The sequence below is a fragment of the Phascolarctos cinereus genome, unplaced genomic scaffold (assembly GCF_003287225.1).
Source record: "Phascolarctos cinereus isolate Bilbo 61053 unplaced genomic scaffold, phaCin_HiC Scaffold_4;HRSCAF=312, whole genome shotgun sequence".
Taxonomy (NCBI): domain Eukaryota; kingdom Metazoa; phylum Chordata; class Mammalia; order Diprotodontia; family Phascolarctidae; genus Phascolarctos; species Phascolarctos cinereus.
In genome coordinates, this window is record NW_027555847.1 from 369278160 (window position 1) to 369304911 (window position 26752).

General features: G+C 36.2%; 1 protein-coding gene across 1 annotated transcript in view; it reads right to left on the reverse strand.

Annotated features, from left to right (window-relative positions):
- LOC110198154 (netrin receptor DCC) overlaps window positions 1-26752 on the reverse strand; it is a 378347-nt gene that overhangs the window by 236714 nt on the left and 114881 nt on the right. Inside the window, exons 4-5 of the mRNA XM_078151764.1 lie at window positions 21372-21528; window positions 2832-2986 (exon numbers count right to left, since the gene is read on the reverse strand). Of these exons, the coding sequence (XP_078007890.1) occupies window positions 2832-2986; window positions 21372-21528 (312 nt within the window). The remainder of the gene's footprint in view (window positions 1-2831; window positions 2987-21371; window positions 21529-26752) is intronic.

Here is a 26752-nt window from a genome sequence, read left to right on the forward strand (position 1 = left end):
AACACCAGCCTACCTATGTTCAGAGAAACCCATGACCAATGTGGTCACAGAGCAATCAAGTTTTCGGTCAAAGTAATACTTAAAAAACAAGCACTAATTTATAAAGGAATGTCTATCTGTGTTGGCAGAAAATACCTCCACACTGATAAAAATCACTTAGCCCTAGATTACTGAAGTAATCTGTTTATCATTGCCTTTAGAATGCCAAGTGAATATCAGTTTGACATAGAAAAAGGACACTGTTTTGAAGATTATTTGCTTATTTTAACAAGTGCATAAGTAATTCTGACTAATTACTTTTCTCTTGAATCGTACAAATCACACTAACAAACCTTTTTTAAAAAATCAATTACGTTTGCCTTATGAAACAAATAGGCAACTTAAAATAGTGGATAGAAAACCAGTCTCAACACCTGAAAGACCTGGGTTCAAGATCTCTCTCTGACACATATTAGCTGGGTGACAGGGGACAAGTCATTTAACCTCTCAGGGATATAGGTGACTCTCAAAAATTATAAATTGCAGAGAAGATAGCATAATACAATGTAATTGGTTGATAACAGAAGGGAAAAAACTGCTTTAATACCTTGGCTTAGAAACTTAGAAAAATAAAATAGCATCAGAAGTAGGGGGTTTTCTTTCGTAAGCCAATGAGATAGACTCAGGGTAAATGGATGGTTTAAAGCCTACATCTAAATCTAGCTGTTTCAAATAGCAGCAGCAGTACTTGAATAGCAGCGGCACTAATATTGAGAAGAAGTGATTCATCTAAAAATGGAACTTCTGTGTTGGTTAGATTTCATTTAAAAAAAACATGGAAATTAGATGCAATTTTCCACAGCCACCAACAGCCAGCCCTGGGGAAAGTTAAAAAAAAATATCAGGGCAACAAACATGCTTTGCTAAGTATAGAATTCATGTCATCCTCAGGGATTGTGACTTTGAAATTGAACATACTGTTAGAGATTTGTGTTTTAAAATTTGACAAATGGGACAAAATTGTCTCTTTGTAGAATTTTCCTTGCCATGCTTCTAGGGCATCATTGAATTCCCTCAAGGCTACATAAGGCATATAAAGGAAAAGAAGCCATATATTTTGACTCAAATTGATTTTTTTCAAACTCTCATGTCTTGGGAAATAATTCAAGATATTCCACTAAGCTGGATAAGCATCTAGCAATCTTACCTACGTGAATGCCTGCCCAAAGTCTAGTCATAATAAGACTAAGGTTATGTCTACACAAACAAAATTAAGTATTTAGATGAACTATACATGTTTTAATTCAATGGGGAAAATGATAAGAGAGTTTAGAACCCAGATTTTCCCGTGAATTGCTACAACTCTACACATTTTTAGTTTGCTTATGAAGATACTGCCCTGTGGCCATGCCTATATGATTTAATGGTTTGCAAAGCTTTTTGTTTTCCATTTGTATGCCATATGTTTGATTTTATTGGATTTAGAGTTTGCATCAAATATAAGGTGGGCTGAACATTCTACTAAGTCATCAGAATCAGATTTCACCATTCACACCACATCTTACCATTAACCTAAGTGATCTTGAATTCCTATCTTAAGCTATTGGAAGGTGTATCAAGAAGTCACTTGGTCTGATAACTTTATCTTCAATGTCATTTTTAATTGTTTAATAATTTATTTTAAATTATTTTTAACTTACCATCTTCCAAACTGATTTGAGGTGGCTTATATACCAAATTTTAAGCAAAATATGATAACTAGGAATAGTAGCAGCATAGAGATCATTAAAATAAAACAGAGTCAGTTGATAGGGACACATGATTAATACAACTTACAGGGAACTAAGTGATCCAGGTCAAGATGAAAAGGGAAATAAGTGAAGTTACAGAGATTTCATTTTCTGACAAAAGATGCATACAAATTTGTCTAGTATTAAATTCAATACATTTTCCTCATGGCTTCTCATATAAAAATATTGGAAGACACAATGGACAATATTTTCAACTATGTTTTTACAAAACAATTGAAATGGCTGAGGGTGGGGTGCAGAGGATAGAAAAAAAATAACTGAAATGTTGTTCAAATGGGCATTTCAAATATTGGCTTCTGTAAAGGAAGAGGTCACAGCATTAAATTACAACCCAGTGAAGACATCTGTGGAGAATTATTGTGTGCTAATCTAAATTAAAAACAGGGATGGAACACAGAGACTCTTGATGAATGGATGGTTTAATAAAGCCTAGCTCCCACAAACAGTAGTTTGTTGTGCTGTTTTTTTTTTTCCAAGTGAGTATTTGGTGGGTGATAAATGGTAGTGCCTAATGACTGAAATCCCTAACAAGTGTTTGCTGTATTATCTTATTAATTCGTATCCTGTTGACAAACAATCTCATTGATTCATTCATTTATTTATTCAATAAACATTTATTATGCATCAACTAGGAATCAGGTATTTTGCTAGGTGCTGGGGATACAAAGACAAAACAAACAAGCAAACAAGCAAACAAAACAAAGTACCATTTCAAAATATTTTATCCACAAACCTACCTTTTTATATGATAGAAAAGGGTTAGCAATTAAAATAATCACATAAAGGAAATACTTTACAAGGCAAAACAAGCTACCCTGTAGAGAAGCAGATCTTAAGAGAATATGATGGGAATGGTGTTCATAGAACCATCATTTAAATGGGTATAATCACAAGATCAGAGTGTGAGCACTGAAACGTGCTGCTTTTTTTTTTAACCATCTTTTTATGTTAAAGACACTCCCAAATGGAAATTTAAGATCCTACAAAAAGAAACTGCTTTTGAAACAAAGCTCTGTGTTGCCAGTCCCTTGTCATACTTACATTCAGGCTGGGTGGCCACCTTAATAGGCTGAGAACTCTCCCCTGGTCCCCGTTCATTATAGGCCACAACTCGGAATGTGTAAGTTGCTTCTGGCTTCAGGTTTCCCACTGTAAGTTGAAGGGACCCAGGCTGGGTTGTATTCAATGCTCGCTCCCTGAGAAATAACAATTCCACAGAAACATTACACTTAATCTATTTAACTAAGTTTTTTTTCTTACTGTGGGAGATAGGGCAAAAATGTAGGTAAGATAGGTAAAATATAAATCCCCACTCCCTTTGGGATATAATTCTAGGACTTCAAAGATTTACTATGAAAAATTATTTCATTGGAAGGGCCTGGAGATAAACATGGTAGGGGCTTCAGGAAGATGATTGGCTAGGGGCTTTTTTCCATAAACCCTGTATTCTAGAGATTCTTCTTTGGACTTCTTAAAATTTCTTAAAATTTCCACTGCTAAGAAACAAAGAGCTATTCAAAGAAAAAGGAACATCCGGAATATAGGCAGGGACGTGAATTTGGTAAACATCTGGCTAATGAGACAAATAAAGGTTCTAATTATTCCACAAATCCGGCCTTGTCAGTGTTGCTAACAATTGCATTTCCTTTCATTTCAGCATCTGTATTTTTCTTTGGTGAAGAGTTTATATCTACACTAGTGGCAGCAATTCGCACTACTTTAAATCTTTAAATTCAGCCAGTGAGGGCATGAGCATCCTTTTATATAAGGGAAAATAATGACATTTAACACTTCTAACTCTTAGGTCCCATTTCTAGGTGGCTACCAAAGTACCCTTCACCCCACCCCAGTTGTCTCTAAGAATAATTATAGCATATTTTATATATATATATATATATATATATATATATATATATATATATATATATATATATATGTGTGTGTGTGTGTGTATGTATATATATACACATATATATACACACACATACACATATATATATATACACAATAGTATGTTTATATTGTATTAAATATATTATGTTAATATATTTTGTTATAATAGATATATTCACCAAAACCCTGAGACTGAGGCATTCTAATGTTATTCCCATTTTACAGAGGATAAAACCAAGGCTCAAAGACCGTTAAGTGTCTCATCCAAGGTCACACAAGTAGTAAGTGCTGGATTTAGGATTAGCCTCAGGGTTGAGATGTATCTAAGGGAGTATGAGAGGGAAGAGGCCTCCTCCCACCTCTATAAGTCCCTTGAAAATATCTCCCTAATGCATTCCATTATTTAAAGGTACTTTGGGGTTATTAAGCTCCAGAGCCATAATTAGAATGGGGCACCATGAACCTTGTTTAGGGGTGCCAACATCTGGGGATCTTACTTGCTTACACGCTTACTTTTGAGAAAGTGTGCTAAATGATCCAGAGACCATTAGCTCCATGCCTGGACCTTCTTCTCCTAGCTTGCATCACAAACACAATCTTGCTTTGTGGTCTAGTCTCCAGCCACCCCCAAGGGTCCCATAACAATAGTACTTTTCTAAGGCCTTACTTTCTCCTTCTTCCTTCATAATGCCATTGCTATAGGTAGTTCTCAGTGAGGAACTCCCTCTACCAATGCAAATCAGCCTCTTTTCTTCAACTTAGAGTCTTAGCGAGTAGAACCGGATGTTGTGGAGTTAAGTGACTCCAGAGTCAAGTAGACATCATGTGCCAGGGGGCAGATTTGAACTCAGATTTTCTTGACTGGAAGGCAAGCACTCTATTCACTATAGGATATTGTTTCTGTTCTTTGATATCTTAGTGCTAATTATTTTAATCAGACTTTTATGTTATTTTTCATTTATCATGTCTTAGAAATGGAAGTTTTGATGAGAGGGGGCAATTTTGGAGCATAGGTTACTTTGGAAGAGGAAAAATCTTAGTAGAATTCTAAAGGGGGGGGAGCATTGGTGAGTATCAAGACAGCAGGAGCCTGGACTCAGTATGTAGGTGGTGGGTAAAGGAGAGGGGAAATAAGGGCATCGAAAAAAGGCAGAGATGTAAAAAGGTGCTAAGGACAAACTTTCTCTACCTGGAAATTCTTCCATAGGCCCACTGACAATCATTTGCTACTTTATGAAGTAGCCAATCCCTAAGATTCACAAAGTCCATAAGCAAGAGTTGATTATATTGGGTGTCCATAAGAAAACATCAGAACAAACGTCATGGGGGAGAAAATAATCTAACAAAAAGATAAATTATATGGTGGAATAGTTTCTCTGGAAAATATTGGTATAATCATCAGTACATACGTTTTTCAAAAACAAACCTGGGAAAATGAGTTTACCTGATAAATAGATTCCCAATTATGAAACTCTAATACAAATCTGTTCAACGTATTTAGAGCTCGAGGTTTTACCATTTCACTCCCTCCTGAAGAAACCTTACTAACCTCTTCTCCAACCTCCTCCCCAATCTGCCTCTCCCCCCACTTCCCACACGCAGTGAGGTAAGGATGAAATATTCTGCTTGGCATTTAAAGTCTTTCACAATCTAGACGCTAATTACACATCAGCCACACGCATGCATTCTATTTTGTTGTTGTTGTTGTTGTTCTACCATTCAGTAATGTCTAATTCTTCATAACCCAATTTGGAGTTCCCTTGACAAAGATACTGGAGTGGTTTGCCATTTCCTTCTCCAGCTCATTTTACAGATGAGGAGACTGAGGCAAATAGGATTAAGTGACTTGTCCAGGGTCACATAACTAGTAAGTATCTGAGGCCAGATTTGAACTCAGGAAAATGAGCCTTCCTGACTTCAGGACCTGCAGCCTATCTACTGTACCACTTAGTATACATTCTATATTCTAGTCAAATTGGACTACTTGCTGTTCCCAATACATGATGTTCCACTATCTGACTGCACTTCTGTGTATGGGCCCCCCACTATGCCTGAAATGCCTTCCCTCCTCACCTCTACCTCCTGAGAGTCCTATCTTCTTTCAAGACTCAGCTTAATTGTCAGCCCTTTCAAGAGGCCGTTCCTGATTCCCTTAGTGGTCAGTGCCCTTTGCAAATCATTGGATATTTATTTTTTTAAAATACTTTGTAATGAATTATCAGAAATCATAACATATCTTCCCTGTGAAATGTAAGTTTCTTGATGGTAGTGACTGTCTTTTTTATTTTTATCTCCAGTATTTATCACAGTGCCTGGCACATGATAGGAAAACACTAAATGAATGTTTATTGTATTTATTGTTTGTCCTTGGAAATTACCTAATTAAACCTCCCCATTTAACAGATGAAGAAATGGAAATGCAGAGAATATCTTGACTTGTCCAATGTCACACAAAGTAAGAGTCATCTGACTCAAAATCCAGTGCCCTTTGCATGATGTCAAGTTGCTTCTTAAAAACAACCTGTGTTCCGATAGCATTAGCCACTCAATTCCTTTTAAATATCATCCTAGTGATTTAGAATAATGATCAGATTTATGAAAATTCAATGTACACAGTTTTGTAGAAGTATTCCTATTCTGTCACAGTGAGACAACAGCAAAATAATTCCTTTCCCCTGCCCAATGTAGTTCTCTAGCCTTACCTTTCTTTCTAACTTGACAGAAATTCACTGCAGTAGGAGCACTGCCAGATTTGGAATTAGAGGTACTGGGTTCTAGTCCTGGTATTGCTACTTATTTATCTGCATGACCTTGGGCAGGACACTTAATCTCCTCAGAGTTCATTTTGCTCATCTGTAAAACAATGGAGCTGGACTTCTCTTTGAACTCTGATTCCATAGAATCCTTGCAGCATCCAATTATTCCAAGGTAATACCACTGCAGAGCATTTTGGGAATTGATGCACATGCCACAAAGGCTGGAGCTTCCCAAAAAGATTGCAGAATAGGAGCATTGAGGAAAGAAGACCCACAAACCAGCACAAAGAAAAGCCTCACTAAAATAATTTTCAGTGAGTTATGGCTCTGTCAGAAGCTTTTTATTGGTATTTCCTATCAGATTAACTTTGTTTGTTGAGATAAATTAAACAAAAAGGATCCTTAATCCACAGAGCTGCTGAGTGGGTTCTGATAAGAGGAATAGTCCCAATTTTAAAGAAGGGGAGAGAGAGCTCCTTCTTCCAGTTCAACAGTTCCTCCATAATATCTGATGTCTCCATTTGTCTCTAGGTTGGTGTTTGCAATTTATTCTTTTTGGACGTTTTCTCAGTCTCCACTGAAGGAGTAGCCCCCTGTCCATGGTGACATATCCCTATACATTGTGGGAGGGGGGTCTCCTAGTCTCTTAAACTGTCTTTTGTAGCTCAGCTCTGAGGAATAAGCCCTGAAGCATTTTTTCTTCATCTGACAGTTGGAAACAAATCATCCCACAAATAAAGACAGTGTTTTCCACTGTAGAGTCCTGAGCCTGTATTCTAGCTTTTGCTGGTCTTAGCTATAGTTATGCTCTGCTCCATAAGCTTCCTATTCAAACAGTAATTAAGGATTTTCTTTCTCTCTCTCCCCTGTACTTTCACTCTTTATTCAGCACTGCTCTGTAGCCTAGCAGATAGAACACTTTGTTCCCAAGAAAGGGCTGCATTTTAGCTACAATGGATTTCATCATTTTTGTCCAATTACTGTGTTTGGGGTGTTCTACCTATCATTGTGTGCTCACCTTTTCCTGAGAAAGCAGCAAGAACTGGAGATCTCTGACTCTTACTAATGTTGCTTCTATGATTCTGAAGACGTAATTAGCCTTCAGTTCCTGAAAGCTCAGATTAATGGCCTCAAGCAATAGATATCTTGTCCTGCAAAACCTCATTCTTTTACTCCTTTTCTCCCTGACATATTTGATGGTGTGGATTGAGCTCAGTGAGGAGAGGGGCCCAGATACCTCACCTATGTGGTAGATTCCATTCACCATCCACCTCATCTATTGCAAAGTTTAAAGAAATGAACATATTTCCTACCCAAGATACCCCCTCTCCAACACACACACACACACACACACACACATACACACACACACACACACACATGCATACACACACAGATTTCAATATCAGTGCTACTAATTTATCTTTCTGCTATCTCAAAGAGAAATCAAAAATTGAGTTGGTACCTAAAATAGGATTTATTCCTGAGAATTTTGGTTTCTATTTGCTTTGAGGGTATCTATTGATCTCCAGGAAAGAACAGTTGGTATCATAGAGAACCTAGGTTGCATAGTGGACAGAAGTTCAAATTTCACCTTGGATACTTACTAGCTGTGTGAACCTAGGAAAATTACTTAACCATTGTTTGCTTTGATTTCCTCATCTGTAAAATAGGGATAATAATAGTACCTACCTTACATGGTTGTTCTGAGGACCAAACAAGATAATAATTATAAAGTGCTTAGCATGTCTCCACATAGTAAGAACTATTTAAATGTTAGCTATTTTCATTGTTGGGGGCATCTAGGTGGCACAGTGGATAGGTTGCCAGGGCCAGAGTCAAAAAGAGTCATCTTCCTGAGTTCAATTCTGGCCTCAGACACTTACTAGCTGTGTGGCCTGAGCAAGTCACTTAACCCTGTATGCCTTAGTTTCCTCCTCTGTAACATGAGCTGGAGAAGAAAATGGCAAATCACTCTAGTATTTCTGCCAAGAAACCCCCCAAAATGGGGTCACAAAGAGTCAGACATGACTGAAAAATGACTGAACAACAACAAAGCATCATCATCGTCATCATCATCATTAAGCAGGTACTCCCATTTTTGCCTAATAGAAATAAGGGTAGAGTAATAAGGATGCCAGGGGCTCAAAAAGTTTTTCCAAAAGCCTTGACAAACTCTATAGGCTCATGGAATATTAAGTCTATAAAGGATTTTAGTGAGCATTGAACCCAATCTTATCATTTAATAGAAGGGAAAACTGTATTCCATAGAGGTAGAGTGATTTGCTCAAGGTCACACAGCTAATTAGTGGCAGAGTTGAGACTAGAATATGGGTTACCTGACTCCTAGTTCAGTGTTTTCTTCATTATACCAGTGTGCCTTGATAAGACTTGCTTTATAAGGTGGCATAAAATGAAATTGGTAATGATACATCACAGGTTGGTACCCTTGCCTCTGTGCCCAGAATTAATGACATAGAATGGAAAATAAATCCACTTGTCCTCAATTCCCCTTGACACTTTGAGATTCAGATTCTCATACTGTTGTGAGGAAATCTGAATTTAGGTGTTAAGTAAGAAACAGCTTCACTATGGATCCTTTGTAGAGGTTTTTAATGAACATTTTTGAAATAAATGAATGTATATAATCTTGCATAAATACCAGGGGTGTTAAAATGTAATTACAACTGTTCCTTGGAACCTCTAAGGTAACAAATGCTGTCATAAAGTGTCAAACACCTAATTAGTTGCTTCGAGGTAGAAAAAAAATGTTAATATTCCTTGTTATGAGGAGAATGATATTAATTTTTTTAATGGACATGATTTTCGCACCCAGTTAAAAAAAAGCCTACTCCAACTATTATTCTCCCCTCCAAAAGTGACAATAGGAATATAATATTATAGAATAATGCAAAGATACTTATAGAGGGTTCATTGGGGCAGAGATGGAAAATGTGCCATGTATTTCTGATAAATACATATAAAATATTGATGCTGTCTATTTTTAGGAAAGATAGGGAATAGTTAGCTTGGAATTTTCCATTCAATGAATCAGTGCTCATATCTTACCAAACAATTCACAAGCATGGATTTTTTTGTTGTCCTACAATTTTAGATCTGGCTGGACTTTTATGGGTAATCTATTCTAGCCCTCTTATTCTTCAAATAAAGAAAGGGAGGGTCATAACTTTACCAGTTAGATAATGGTAGAGTAAGGACTATAACACAGAACCTTAACTTCTAGTCTTGTGTTCCCATGACACAAAAAGGAAAGGGAGGGAAATGAAATTGTTTCTGTCTTGTTTTGTCAGAAATAGCTATTTATATATATGCTGTGAGAGTGAAGGGTAGAATTAATCTTTTCAAATATTATTATGTAGTATCTAGCATTAGTCTAAAAAGCTGAGGAACCTAAACAGGTTCCATATATTGTAGTATAGACAGAAATAAAATAAAATCACAGATTTACTTTTTTTAAATTGTGCAATAAATACATACTAAGGATTTTAAATCATAAATCAGTTGTTGTTCAGGCATTCAGTCATGTCCAACTCTTTATGATCCCATGGACCATAACATACTGATACTGTCCATGGGTTTTCTTAACAAAGATACTAGAGGGGTTTGCCATTTCCATCTCCAGTGGCTCAAGGCAAACAGGATCAAGTGATTTATCCAGAGTCATGAGGACGTCCAGGTCATCTTGACTCTAGGCCCAGTGCTGTACCCAGTGGGCCACCTAGGCCTACAAAGCAAATGGAGGTTAAGTTACTTAAATCAGTACTTTCATCTAAATATGTTCTTTCAGCTGGGACTGCAATTATAGAAAGATTTATACCATTCATGTATATATAGATAGATAGATAGGTATAGATATCTATATCTATACCTATCTATCTATCTATCTATCTATCTATCTATCTATCTATCTATCTATCTATCTATAGTATAGCTAGGTCCCATAGAATGTGAATAATGAATTTCTGAAGTAGTTGCAAGTATTTGAATCTGTGCTATTTTAAAGTCATAATTATATAAAATATGGTAATTGGTTCCAGTGTAATGGAACTATATTTTCAATGTGCTTTAACTGCCTTGGAGACCTATAAAGCCTTTAGCAAATATAAGATACTATCTCATTTGTGATTCCTGATAACCTTGTCACATAATAACAATACGAAAAGTTCACACATATCACATGGTATGAAATATTTTCCTCAAAATAATTAGGGGCAAGTATGACTATCTCCATTTTTTTACAGATGAGGAAATTAAAGATTAGCATGGTAAAGTGATTAGGCCAGGGCCACAAAGCAAATTAATGACAAAGTGAGGAGCAGATTCCAAGCCTCCTACCACACTGTACTCACTCCAGAGATAATAATCAACAATTGCATAATCTTTAAATTACAAAGATGGAAATATAATATAGTAAATATTTAAGTATTTCTATAATGTTGGCAAAGCACTTTCTTCAAAACAGTGTGAGTTGGTTGGATGAGGAAATGACGTTTCTGAAATGAAATTTGATTGGCCTATGTCAACTGACTCCAAGTCAGGACTCTTCACTATATCCCATACCAGCACACACACACACACACCACACACACACACACACACACACACACACACACACACAGATACACACACACTTCCAAATTGCCATTAATAAAACTTATATTAGGAGTCAGGCTCTACTGGCTTATATCAAAATGAATCCCATCCTCTATTTTGTCTCCTCTCTTCTTTTTCTTCTTATTTCTTCTCTCTTTTCTTATTTCTCTTCTCACACCTTCTCTCCCTCTTTCTATGAAAAGACTACTGGGGTCTCAGAATTGGGCCAGTCACATATTTCATATCTTTCAAGATTCCCACTTAACTTCCTTGGACCTTAAGTTTTCACATACGTAAAAGGAGTAACTAAGTCTAGATTATTCCTGAAGAACTTTTCAGTTCTCAATCTATGATCACGGCTTCCCTCTCACAGGTTGGTCCCACAATGCTAATTTCATTCTCTTAGCATTGACATCGGGACACAGGGCCTGCAGTGCAGGCAGGGACAGACTGAAGCTCCCTATAACCCACTTTCTACACAGCCAGAATGGCATCAGCTTCAAGGATCCTTCCTCCCATGACTTCCACATGGCTCACAACCACACCCTGTATACTCTGATCATGAAATTAGCTCTGAGGTTGTGAGCTAATATATCCCACCCCCTCTGATATTCACTCAGTAGTATTCAACACTTCTTCCTCATATATCTAATCTTTCTCTCTCTATTTTGCTCATTTAAAAACTACTTCATATTGGATCCCACATATATCCAAAGGCTGAAACACACTGAATCACCAACATCAAAGGATTTTCCTGAGGCTTTAAATAGGCTGGGAATATAGCTAATATTGTGGGCCATTGATTGAATATTGAGTCTTCACAAGACAGCTTACTTGCCTTCTCTTTCCTCATCTCACTTCTAGGGATTCGTAACCTAATACTTATCATAGGATATGTGAGAATACTGACAAAAGGGAGAGTAATAACCAAGTTAGACTTAATTTGTTGCAGAGCTGCCCTATGAAATATGATTACTTGAACAGGTTTAAAAAAAACTGGGGGGGGAAATCTGTGTTTTTTCCTATATTACATGAGGGAAAGTCTATGTTCCCTAGGGAATGTTGTTGTTTTTGTTTTTGTTTTTGTTTTTTTCTGCTGGCATATTTAGACACAGAAGACATCAGGAGTCAAGCAATGCTGACTTTACTATGTGGACCTAGGACTTGCAATCACTCCAACTACCTACACAGGGAGCAACTGCCAAGGATGATGGCTTAATCCTTCACTAGACCTCCCCTATCCTTGTGGGTATGCACACCTATGTAGGACTATGGTTATAGGACAAAACAACCCATGATGGAATCTTGAAGGACTATTAAGACTAGGGTTCTAGGCACCTTGTACCACTAATTACTTGTATGACCTTGTTAGCGCAAACCACTCCCATTCTTATACCTTGGTGAATAGCCAGAGGAATCTTTCACTTCTGTCTCTCAGTCTTGGTTCCTATTATAAAACATTTCTACACTTAAGACTTAATCATAGCCAGTTCTAGCTAGAATCTGCTGTTGAAACTCTCCCTTGCTGATGCAGCACAGTTATAAATTCATCTTCTTCATCCTGAGCAGTTCTGTGTTCCAAGCCCTTTGGCCCAACAAAAACAGGTTTATTTGGTTCATCTTTAAGAATTCCCTTTGCTATTGTTCCCTGTTCTTTCATCCCATTTCATCACTCCACCAGCTAAACATCAATCACCATGGCTAGCCCTTCGTCTGAACAATTTATGTAAATCCAAGCTGTAAGTGTCTCCGGGCCTTCTACTGGATCATTGCAAGTCAGGGCCACCACCCTTCATGCTGCCCTGGCACAGGATGAGGCTGAGGTAGGCAAAATGCTATCCTATCTCTGACTGAATCACTGTCCATCTGTCCATATCCTCCAATACTGCGCTTAACTGTATCAATAAACCATTCTGCCCCATCCCAGTGCTGCTACATATCATTCTTCTGAACTCCAATCCAAATGTGTACAATAACCTCCAAGATTTCGTCTAGTTTTGTCTATGATTTAGAGTTAGTAGACAAAACAAACAAAATCTCACAAAACAACAACAAAAAACCAATACCAAAACAAAAGCATGCAACTTGATATCTGTGAGACAATCACTTCCATTGAGTAAATGCTTTTGGTTTTTCAGACTATAGATCTCATTTTCCTTTATGACCTAGGAAATGAAAGTACTCTGGCAGGCTTAATTAAAAAAAATGGTAACACGTGTATTACTGACATCATTAACCATCAGACAGCATCACTGCTATTCTCAAAATCATAGAGCTTTAGTAAATTGTCTAACAAGTTTGCTGCTTATCTGAGGTGAATATTAAATGCACAGGGTTTATTTGTTGCGGTTGCTGTTAAAGATATTGAATAAGGGGCAGCTGGGTGGCACTCTGGCCTTGGAGTCAGGAGGACCTGAGTTCAAATAGGACCTCAGACACTTGACACTTACTAGCTGTGTGACCCTGGGCAAGTTACTTAACCCTGACAGCCTCAACAACAAAAAACAAATAAATAAAAAAGATATCGGATAAAGAGCTCTACAAATACGCTAAAGCATTATAACTAAAGGCTTAGAGATGTAATGATTCCCATCAAAAGTTAGAGAATATATAAAGCTATTATGATTTTTCAACAAATTTGATATTATTATTTAACTTATTTTCATTAAAAAACAAACTGAAGGTTGATATTGCTTGTAGTAATATATTGACCCATCATGCTTATGTGATTTATGATACTGGTCAAAGGAATATTAAATGAAAATAACCAAAACTGTGCTCCCTGTTCTTTTAAAATGTCATATTTATCATAATAGCAAACAATACTTAGTATGTGAATACACATACACACACACTACACACACACAGAGAGAGAGAGAGAGAGAGAGAGAGAGAGAGAGAGAGAGAAGAGAGAGAGAGAGAGAGAGAGAGAGAGAGAAGGGAGAAACAGAGACAGAGAAACTGAGACTTTTGCAAAATGGAAATGTAGGCAGCTTCTTTTCTCTGGTCCTTCCCAAGCTCATATCCTGGGCTTTATCCCCTCTGCCACCCTGCCACAGGAAAAAAAAATATCTGATTAAATTTATTCACATTAACTTACTAGGGACTTACGGTGTGACCAGAGGCATTAGCAATTGTAAAAAAGAGAAAGGGCCAAAGAGAATGAGGGTAATTTCAGATAGAATTTTGGGAATTGATGGGGAAGGTTTTTAGTACCAAGGCCTTCCTTAGATTAGTCCCTCAGATTACATCAGATGAAATATTACTTATTCAAGAAACAGGTGAGACCAAACCTGGTTCAGTGCCAGGAGTTGAAAACTGAGCTAAGTGACTAGCTAATTTTTGTCTTTAGGAATGAATAGTGATACCCTGAATCGATTGATGAGAGACTGAGAGGGCAGTGGGTAGAGGAAAAGGAAAGAAGGAGAGAGAAGAAAGGGAAAAGGAACAGAAAGGGAGAGGAGAGAGAAAACAATTGAATATTACCCACTACACTGAATACTACAGAAACTACAAAGGAGGGATAAAGTTATGGTGGGGAAAGGAGGGGGGATCAAAGAAGGGATGAGACCATCATTTAGGATAGATAGAATGTTATTAATGAAATGTGAAACTGCTCGATTCAAATTTTGCTTTTTTTTTCTCTGCCAAGGAAAATGATCCTTCAAATTCAAAAGAAAAAATACATATCATTAGCCTAAGATAAGTATGGAGATAGTCAGGGAGAATCAAGTTGATTTCCATAAGTACAAATTACCAGGTTCAGACTAGGTACATTTCAGGGTACTGAAAGAAATGGTACATATGCTAGTTAAACTCTACCCGTCATCTTTGAAAGATTATCTAAGCTGGGAAAAGCATTAGAGGACTGGAAAAAGACATAGGTCCTAATTTCAAAAAAGGTGAAAAAAAGTCTACTAACTATAAACCATGGAACTTCAATTCCTGACAAAAATTTGAAATTTATATTGTTAAATAAATAATTTGTGCATAACTAGAAAAAAACTTAGCTTCATCAACAAGAAGACATGACAACTAACTTAATTTTAATTTTTGACCATATTTAGGAGACTCAGAGAAGCTCATCTTAATTTTATGGGCAAGTTAGAGAGATATGAGCTATATAAGTGGTGTCAAACTAAATAGAAATGGGGCCACTAAATCATACACAGGAATTCCTGAAGCTGCAGATTGACTTAGAAAATCCATTTTAACATTATGTTCTATTGTATTTACATCTATGTTAAACATTTCTGAATTTCATTTTAATCTGATTCTGGAAGGTCTAGGGAGTGTTGCTGGGCATGTGGTTGACACCTCTGGACTAGGTGAAAGAAAAGCCAATTTAGGACTTATTGAAGTCAATAATAAACATCTAGTAAGAGTCTACTATGTACAATTAATTTCTACAAATATTTATTAGGTACCTGTTTTGTGCAAGACACTGTATTGGGTACCTTGGATTCAAAGAATGAAAAAATAATTCCCTGCTTTCAAAGAACTTATGCTCTATAGAAGGATCAATATTTAAACAAAGCATATATAATATAATTTTAAGATACAGAGGATTCTAACAAGTCACTGAATTAAGCAATGGAAATAAAAAAAATAAAAAAGGCAATGGAAATTTTAAAAAAATCTCACCAGGCACACAAAAAAATCATTAATGGACTGATGGATGGAGTCCTCTAGTAGATCTGTCTTTGGTTCTATATTGCTTCCCATTTTTATCAGTGATGTTGATAAAGAAATAGATGACATGCTTATAAACTTTGTAGATAACACAGAACTAGGAGGCAGATTTATCTAAACACCTAACATATTGGATGACAGGATGCAAAAATATATAAATAAGTTAGAACAATGGGCCAAATCCATTAAGGTGAAACATAATAGAGATAAATGTAAAATTCTACACTTGGATTTAAAAATGAATTTCATTATTGCAAGATGGTGAAGATAGATTAGGAGTACTTTATCAAAAATATTTTTAAAAGATCTGAATATATTTGAGGCTTGCAAACTCAATATGAGTTAACAGTGCATCATGGTAGCCAACAGGTAATATGATATTAGTCACATTAAATGAAAGTGAAAGTTCTAATGAATTCTATCCTGGTCAGACCACACCTAGAATATTGTTTTCACAGGTGCCATACTTTAGCATCTGAATAACATGCAGAAAATTGGAAGCAGAGGCCTTATATATCCACTTGAAGGACCCAGAGATATATCATCAGAAAAAAAAAGAAGAGATATGAAGAGAAGCAATAGATCTCTCTTCAAGTTCTCAGAAGGTTACTCTACAGAAAAAGAATGAGACTGGTTCTTCTTGGCTCAGGAGGGAAGAATTACTAGGAACAAGAAAAAAAAAGTGTCAGAAAAGCAGATTTCAGCTTGACAAAGGAAAGGGCAATCTTCTTGAAAATTAAGAGATATAGAGAAATAAAGTAGAATGCTTTAGGAGTTAATGGGTTGTCCTTTCTTTGAGGTCTTCAAATGAAGCCTGGATAATCACTTATGAAGGATATTGTAGAAAACATTATTCATCAGCTATGTATTGTACTAGATGGTTTTTGAGTTTCCTTCTAATTCTTATTCTACATTTACATGAGTCTTATACTATAGGGCAAAGTTATATGGAACATACAAAGTACAGAACGTCCTAAAAGTCTTAGTTTTTTGGGACCTCTGCATAAAAACTCAGTTTACTCCCTCAAGGAGATTATGATCTAGTTGAATTTCTAGATATGGGAGCCAAATAACAAAGGAGAACCTTGACTAAGAATACATAGAATACATATAGACATTTATGAATACATATAACATATACATGTATATGTATATAGTTAACTACTCTATCACAATCTAATTGTAATGTTTTATTGTGATGCAGAGGTGATCCTAGATTCTTTAAGGCTAATTGAATACAAGTTTTTCAAGGTGGAAAATTTTTGAATACAAGTGTGGTGATAGGATATATGTTTGTCAGCTTAAGTTCTGAGAGGTTGAAAACCAGAAAACTAGCCATTAGGTAATGAATTTTTTTTTTACCATAGCGATTCACAGAGGCTATCTTCTTAAGCAAAAAATGATCGCATACAAAACAAATATAATCACGGATGATTGAGGTATTGGAGAATGAAAGTTAAATAATAATAAGCATCAAATTATTTAAAAAGCAATCAGGTAACAGGTGATTAATGATGAAATTAACGGTTTAGGTGAGAATTATGCCTTCAGATGAGTGGGAGATGCTTAGCGTAGACTGAAAGTTTTCATAGAGGAGGGACTTAAGCCTGGATATTGTTCTGTAGGTAGAGCAAGGTCAATCAGAAAAAAGTTGCTATAATTATTTCTCTAAAGAGTAAGTATACCACAATCTCCCAAACTTTTTTCTATATATGTTCTGAGCATTGAAGTCTTTATGTTAATTCCATACATGAGCTTTAGAAAGAACTGATTTTGACCATAACTTTTGGCTAAAGATAGCATAGAAATATCCATCATTCTAATCCCACTACCATGAGTTAAACAAAAGCTGATTGGCTAGACTAAAAGTTATTGATTCAAAAGGCTAGAAATAGATCTATCACCATGAGTATATACAAATAACTTGAGTACACTTGCGTAAACAGAAGGAATCTTAGTCTGCAAATCATGACACTTGGGTTCTCAACTTAACTCTACCAATTACCTTTTATGGGGCCATAATCAAATATGGTACAGGAGAAAGAACATTGACTCTTGAGTCAGAGGACTTGGATTCATGTCCTACCTCTTATGCTTACTCCCTGTGTGATTTTGCACAAGTCATGTCACCTCTCTGGGCCTCAATTTTCTCATCTGTAAAAGGGAGGAGTTGACCTAGATGGCCTCTGGGGTCTATTCTAGTTTATTTATCTGTTTAGGTCTCAGTTTCATAAGCTATAAAATCAGATGATTGTATAAGATGGTCTCTTGTCTCTCTACATTTTGAGTTTCCTTTTATTGGAAACTATCAACTAGTTCCTTTTATAGAGAATCCCAAATTACCAGTATCATTAAATGCCATTTTGAATCCATTAGATTCAAGGATGGTATGAAATATTTGATTTGAAGCTATACATGGAAACCATTTCCTTGAGATACTGGAGAGCTAGATGATTCTTTGCAGTGGATAGAACATAGTAGGTACTTTGGAAATGCTTGTTGACTTGGTAGGCTAGACTTCATGAGGTCTAATTTCATCTTTAAGAGCCTGTGTTCTAAGGTATAACCAGGGATGTGTTGAAGCCACCTTGAAGGAGTTCACAAAAGCCAGTTGTTGAATTTTCAGTGTGAACATTTACACCTTGGAAAATTGGTAAACATTACAATTCAGGACTGACTTTACTGCTTTATGGTTGTTTAGACCTAAGAAACTGATGGAGATTATATATTATAGAATATTGCTGAAACTTAAAAGTGTATGGAGTGTACTTTTTTTTTTTGGAGAGCTAGTTGTTAATCATTTATCAGCCCACCACTGGATATAACTCACTTAGGGGTACAAATATATATCCTAGAAAGGATAGCACCAACAGAGGCTCCTGAAATTTCTGGCAACTACTAATCACAATACTTCAAGTTTCAGTTTGGATCTATGTGAAGAAGAGCAATGGTATATGCATTTAGATTTTTACCACTGCTACCATGACCCCACTATGTTTCTTAATATTTACTTTTTTTGCCTCATAGACACTACCATTACCTTCATCATATATTCATGACTCAGTTACAGAAAATAGTTTTCATAGTACCATCTAATTTTAGAGTTAGAAAAAGCCATATATATCATCGATGCCAACACTCTCATTAACTATTCAGCTGAAGAATATAGAGGATCAGAGAGATGAAAGACTTTCTCAAAGTCACTGTTAGTAAGTATAAAACCGAGATTAAAAATCAGTTCATCTGACTCCAGATCCCAAGTCCTTTCCACTATTCTAGAGCTCTATTTTTTTAACCTCCTCATTTTAGAAATAGGACAACTGAAATTGAAAGCAGCTATTTTAACATCATCCAGCATAACTGTGAATGATCCAAGACTAGAACTTAGTTTTCCAAAGTCTTGGTTTGATATTCTTTCCCTTCTATCAAAATGCCTCTTGTTTACTAGACAAAGTTCATGACTTTCACATACTCTAGGCTTCTATTATTTAGGGGGCTTCTTTTCTTTTCTTTTAACAACAGTTAGGCATTAGAAAAGGAAAATGGGTACACAGATATAGATGCATTCTTACTGGAATGCTCCTAAGCACAAACAAAAGCACTTTCAGGTGCTAGGGTATGAATTCTGCATTATTACTATACTGCAGTGTTTCATGCTAAAAGTCTGCCCCCAGAAACCTCAACTCATAATTGTTCTTTTTAAGGTCTCTGCAGGTTCTTAAAAATCCAAAGGAAGGTAAAGTGATCACAAATAGCCAGAGCTCAGCACAGAAGCTTCAACTTCTCCCCACAGTTGGGCTATTAGCACTTCAATAGACACAAGAATACCTATGACATCTCAACTAATCCATTCCTTTGCCACTCCTTAGGAGTGAGTGATGATAGAGCAGAATTAATGTTAGCTTGGCCCTCTGAAAAGCCAGGTCCTTTCAGGCTACTTTTCATCTCTGTTCTCTCTCCCTCCGTCTTTAAAGAAATAATCTTTTCCTTTTCTGTACTCTGACAAAAGTAGGCAAATCTCACATCAGGTCACATTCTTTTTTGATTTGTAAACTTCACAGCACCTGATTGATGGTATTTGTTATAAAAGAAAACAAAAAAGCTAGAGTAACTCATAAGTCCCTAAATCAGAGGAGTCCAAAGGATGATGACTATATTGGGAGTGCCTGAATAAATAAAGATTAGGAACCCATGACACTAAGGCCAAAGTATTTACCCCAGTACTGTTCAATAGAGAAAACAGCTCCTAAAGCACTCATTAAAGCTACAGGGGAGGCACTGGACTTTTCAGTATGAGGCCTATCTCTGGCAAATCTTGTTTCCAATGCCAGAATGTTATGGTCACTGTAAAGGAAGCCCTCACTTTTTCCCCTCCCATAGAATGTAAGCTTTTTAAAGGCAGGATTTATTTTTCATATTTTTCTTTATATCCTCAGTACCTATCACTGGGTTTTATACACCTAAGGCACTTGACAAACACTCATTGAATTGAGATAAATAAGTAACAGTGAAAAGTAATGTAAGATTTATCTGAAAGAATAGAGAACATAGGCTGGAGGTCAGGCTGGAGAAATTCAACGGTTTTACTGCCCCCTTTTAAATCATGTCTTCACAGTGTGGCTTCATTATTTAGTTTGAAATAAATTCCTAGAAGACTGGACAACCTAGAGCCAAAAGTATAAAAACACATTTCAAAGGCAAATATAAATTATTTGGGTATCATCTCTTCCTTTAGGCATTCTCCTCTATTTGGGTGAAAATAGAAAAGTGAGATTAGAAAGAATTTTTAGGTGGGAAGAAGAGATCTTAACCTGAGATATCATCAATTTAGTAAAAGGCTACCAATGCAGATTAGTGCCCTCTTGCCAATTTATAGTCTTAGAGAATTACTTGAAGAACCCAGAAATTAATGTCTTGGCCAGGTTTATGCAGCCAGTATACAGCAAAGGTGAGACCTAAACACAGGCATTCCTATCTGCAATTCTCTCTCCATTAAACCAGGATTCTTACAATTCCTTAAATGTCAAGGTTAATAGTGATGGTAATTATTTTAAGGGCAGTAGTTGATGTTAGGCTGCCTTTCACAAACTGGAAGAAGCATTTCCTGCATCTTGCTCTAGCCTTATGCTGGGAAACAGAAATGTAAACCAGTAAAGTAACAGAAGAGGAAGAAGTATGTACTACTAATCAGGAACACATTTTGCTCTCTTTATTTTTGAAGAAAATGGTATCCAAATCTGACACCAGGTGTGTATGTCTCTATAATAGAAATTATATATGTGTGTGTGCATGCATGTGTGTATATGTGTGTGTGTAGATATATATACATATAGATATATCTACACACACACACACATTCCCGATATACATATGTATATACTGTGTTTACACATGCATACATACATACATATAATTTTCAAACTTTGGCACAAATATTCATTTGATTCTCATAATAACCCTTCATGTGAGTGGGAATGAAACAGAGATACAGTTAGGTTAAATGTTTGCTCTGGGTCGAGTGGTCAAACCTAGACTATGCAAAGTGCGGGCTTTTGCTCTTGTGGTCATCAAAAGCGAGGTTTTAAAGGAGGGGGTCAGTTGAGCTAATTTAATTGCTGGAACCTACCTGTTGTCACCTTCTCTGGAAAAGAAGACGGAGAAAGTCTGAATATTCCCTCTTGCATCTGCAGGTGGACGCCAGCTGAGACGAACAAAGCGACTGGAAACCAAGACAGGGACCACATCTCGGGGTGCAGAGGGGAGGACACTGGAACTTGGGGTAGCTAAAGGGGAAGGAGAGGAGTCAGTCAGAGGGGCTGATGGAACAGAGGCATTTGTAAGGGTGGGAGCTATGGCAGTAGGTGGAGCTAATAAGTGAGACAATGCAGGGCCAAAGACACAAGATGGAAACATGAATAAAAGTGGACAGGAAGAAAAACAAAGAGAGCGCTAATAATAAAAAAATGTCACAAACATATTTACTGTCTAATTAAGAAACTATCAGCCACTGAGAACAATAACAATCTCAGGTCTCTTAGTTTTGGGCTCTTCGTAAAGATCAATAATACTAAACTTGTGTCTATACATCAAAATGTCTGAATAAGGCTCAAAAGACAACTGTTGTAACAGCCCCAAATCACTGAATGTTTGGTTATCTCCTGACTAACTAGATGTGAGCATCCCTCTTCCAGAGAGATTATATAATAGAGTCACTGATTAAGCTAGAAGTGAAATCAAAAGCAATCTATCTATCTATCTATCTATCTATCTATCTATCTATCTATCTATCTTCCCAGCAATAATAAAGATAATAATTTGAACATTTGCTATTTTTATATTAATTATCTTATTTGATCCTTAGAACAATACTCTTAGGTAAGTGCTATTATTATCTTCTTCCTCCAGACACAAAACTAAGGCCCAGTGAGATTAAGAGATACTACAGGTTTATATAGCTTAAAAAAAAAAAAGCCTGAAGTTACATTTGAACTCAGGTCTTTCTCTGTCAAAGTCTTAGCTCTATCCATGCACCAAATATTTTTTTTCCAGATAACAGACAGTCCTAGCTTTATGTAAATTTGTACTATGCAAATTTATCTCCTGGGCAGGCAGGACTCTCTATCAGCTAGGGCTTTGGCTCCAGCTCTTTGCAGGGGGCTGTGAGGGTGCCTGGATCATCAGCACTGCACCAGGGGTCCTCAGCTCCAGGCACTGAAGCTGCTGGGCAGCAGAGCCATGGAAGGGGCAGGGACTCGAGGAGGCCTATGATGGAAAGAGGAGGTCTGAGGAACAAAAAGGTCTACTTACACTAAGAACTATAAAAACAGTGTTTTACTAATATTTTCTCATTTGTTTTCAGGACAGTCCCATGAGGTGGAGTTGATCTTATTATTGCTTTATTATTCTTTTACAGAAGAATAAACTAAAGTCAAAAGATAATAAATGACAGGTCCAAGGTCACGTGGTTTTCTAGATATATTTTCTTATATAATACAGTAATTCAAAATGGAATTTGAGAAAGACTTGCTGTGTTAAATGCCTCCCAAATGGCAATCTCCTCCCCATTTTGTATAGCATCCTCCAACTTCACCTTCACTAAAACAATATATGTACATGTATCTATAAAACCTCTATTTGCTTGGCAATATTCAAGGTATATTTCTGAAAAGCTATATCTTATACAAGATAAGAAATTTTGCAAAGATGCTGCAGGCTTAGACTAGATGATGAAGATTATCCCATAAGCAAGGCTATATCTAAATACAAAATCAACTGATCTCCAAGATCTAGAAGCAAGTAATTTTCCACATCTTAGAACTACCACAGAATATATTCTGTAGCAAAATGAAGTTATTGATGAATTATACTGATATATTTTATCTTTAAGAAAAAGAAAGAAAAAAGATGTTTTCAAGATTATAGTGAGGATCAAGTAAAATAATGCTTGCAAACCACTTTGTATAAACCTTAAAAAATTATATAAATTTAAGGTATAATTATACTGTTTAATTTAAATACAGGGATTATATTTTAAAGGTTTAGAAAGTTTACTTATTTAATCATCACAAGTTTAAAAAATAACAGTTCTCATCCTTCCTACTACTGACCAGTAAGCTTGATTACATTCCTTGAACATCTGGAAGTGATCATTTAGAAAAGAAAGTCGTGATCAGGAAGAGCCAGCATGGATTCATTAAGAACTAATCATGCAAGACTAAGTATACAGACTTTTTATGACATCACTAGACCAGTAGGTCAGGTAAATGACAAAGATATGATGATGTATAAAGATTTCATTGAAGCATCTAACAAATTCTCTCACAGTTTCCTTGTGAGAAAAATGGAAAGGTATGGTATTTGTTACAGATATTGTGGATCCAAAACATTCTTCAGGAAGGGGTTGGTCTAGATATTTTTGAAGTCACTTCCAACTCTAAAATGATAATACTGTAAGCCTGGATAACCTTTCCTTCAAAATTGCTTTAGCCATAAATTTTCAGAGACCCTTTTTAAATCTTCTAGTTCATTCAATTGGCATAACCTAGCTTCTAAGAATCACAGAAATGTAAACTTGGAAGAAACCTTAGAGATTATCTATTCCAACTCCCTTCCTCCATTGACAACAAAACTGACATTCTAGTCTAAGAGGTTAAATGGTCCAAGTTCTCACATCTAATTAGTCATAGACTTGGGTCTAGAACCAGCATCTTGTAATGACCATTTCAGAGTTTTACCATTATGCCACATTGCCTTTCTATTGAGCTATCTGTAATGAAAGTGGCACTTTCAACTATTTGTTTAAAACTACTTGCTTAAAGTTTAAATTTTAAGTGCAGAAATGGAATGTCTAAGAATGGGATCACTAGGTTCATGCTGTTCATAATTAAATTACAAAACAAAGCTGGCTGTGAAGAGTCTTTTCTTCCCCACTGACTTTTAATATGTCGAGCTAAAATGCAAAAATTATGATTTTGGTGAGGTTTTTTTTCAGCATGCTTTCCTCATTTTGGCAAACGTCCATTTGTCTACATTTGCCCCCCAGCTCCCTAATATTGCCTATATCTCCACCTAACCCCACCACATGCACTAAAAGGCTTTCCTCACCCATGCCTTCCTTCTACACACAATCAAAGATAGTCATCAAAACATTCATATCTATTTCCGATTTGCCACCAATTATACTGACAACTGATCTTTGAGTCCCTTGGCTTTTCCTTGAGCATTCTCTTTCCCATTCACAGGCTACTGGAGGTTCAAAATATGTCAGTCCAATACTTATATTTGTGAGGGCTTAAAAATCATAGCTACCAAAATGTTAATATTGCTTTGTGGGAATCAATCCTGCTCTCTGGAGGTTACCAGTGTTCAAACTACAAAATCCAATCAATGGGTTTTTCTTAATCTCCAGTTTACTGGACCTTTCAGCTAATGACATGTTCCTAGATACATTCTTCCCTTGGTCTCTATGACATTGTTGTATTTTTTTTCCTAATTCTTCCTGTATCTATACGACTGCTTCTTCTAAGTCTTCTTACTTGGCCATTAGTCATGTCCTGGCTGCTTAACATGATTGATCTCCCCAAAAACTTTTCACTGAGCCCCATTATTTCTTTCTCTATACACTCTCCCTTGGCAAAGTCATTAGCTGCCATGGTTTCATTTTTTTAAAAAATTCAGTTTATACACATACATATACATGCACACATACATACATACATACACACACACACACATACATATATATATATAGACACATATGCATACACACACACAGTCCTAATCTATATTCTGAACTTCAAAACCAAATGTCAGCTGCTTTTTTACCTTTCTACCCAGTAGAATCTCAGACTCATCACATCTAAAATATAAAGCACTGTATCCCCTTACTACTCAAAAAAAAAAAGTACCCTCCCATTTTTCCTATTTCTATTGAAGGTACCACCATAGTTTCAGTCACCCAGTTCTATAACCTTGGAATAAACTCTGAATGTTCTTTCTTCTGTCATCAACCCCCTCATACTATACACCCTTCATATTGCAGGTTGAAAAGAGGGTAGAATTTGAGTCAGAGGAGATAATTAATAATAATAATAATAATAATAATAATAATAATAATAATGTTTTATAAAGCACTTGCATATGTTAATTCATTTTATTTTCATAGCCACCCTGGGAGGTAGGTGCTATTATTATACTTATTTTAAAGATGAAACTGAGGCAGACCAGGAATAAGTGACTTACCCAGGGTCATACAGCTATAAAGTATCCAAAACTAGATTTGAATTTGGGTCTTCCCGACTCCTGGTCCAGTGTCCTATGCACTGTGCCGTGTAGCTCCTTCTTGTTTTGAATTGTACTTTAGCTACTTAAAACCTGTACCCCAAACACATTCACAAGCACTTCCCATTTGATATTATTTAAAAGCAAATCTGGACTGTGAGTCTGTTGGTTTTTCCCTTAAGAATTGTTCCCACACATGATGATGGTTCAGAACTGTATTGATCAGATATTCCCATCTGCCAAAGCTTGGTCATTAGAGCTCCCAAAATATCCTATAAGGATAGGAACAAGGACTCAGGGACTATAACTTCTCGGGCAAGCTACATAGGTAAGGGTGATTTGTTGCTAGCCGATTAAGACTATGAATTTACTAAACACAGAATCAACACTAGGGATAATCACTTCCTTTATCATATATAACCTCCAGATTTTAGTATCTGCTTTGTAGGTACTCAGTAGGTATTATAGGTTCCAGGCTTATTAGTTATACCTTGTTATATTTAATTAATTCAATAACCACATCACATTCAGTCATACATACATACATACATACATACATACATACATGGAGTACTTAAGTTATTCTTCATTCATTAAAAATGAAACAAACAAAAGCCACTCTTATCTGTACCAAATATACCCAATCCAGGTTTCTTTCTCTCCCCTTTTCCTCTCTATCTCTTTTTGAAGTGTCCTTGTGAAACAGCCATATTGGGAATCTATGAAAAATTAATTTGTGCTCAATTGTTAGTGCATTAATTTATTGCTCATCTGAAAAGGTAATTCCTAAACGTCCTATGCCTTCACACCAATCACTAATGGTGTAATTTCAGCACACCTTTGGAGGAAACTATTTTACACTGGGGCATCTTTTAGCAGTACTTCAACTTACTCAATGACAACGAAGGCCAGCACTGAAGCTGGGTGTTATAATCTACCATCTCTTTTTGGCTGGCTATTTATAATATTGACTAGAAGCAGGCTAAGATATCACACTTCATCCATAAATGTCCCCACGTACCATATGGTAAAATCTAACCTTAACATTTTTTTTTTAAGTTTGAAGCTTCTAAATATTAAAGTGTGCTAATTATGGACCACCAAGTAACTAAATCTAAAGCTGCACACACATACACACACACACACACACACACGTGTGTGTGTACGTATATACATATATAACAGCTTATTTAAAATACGTATCACCTAAATAAATTAATAATTCAG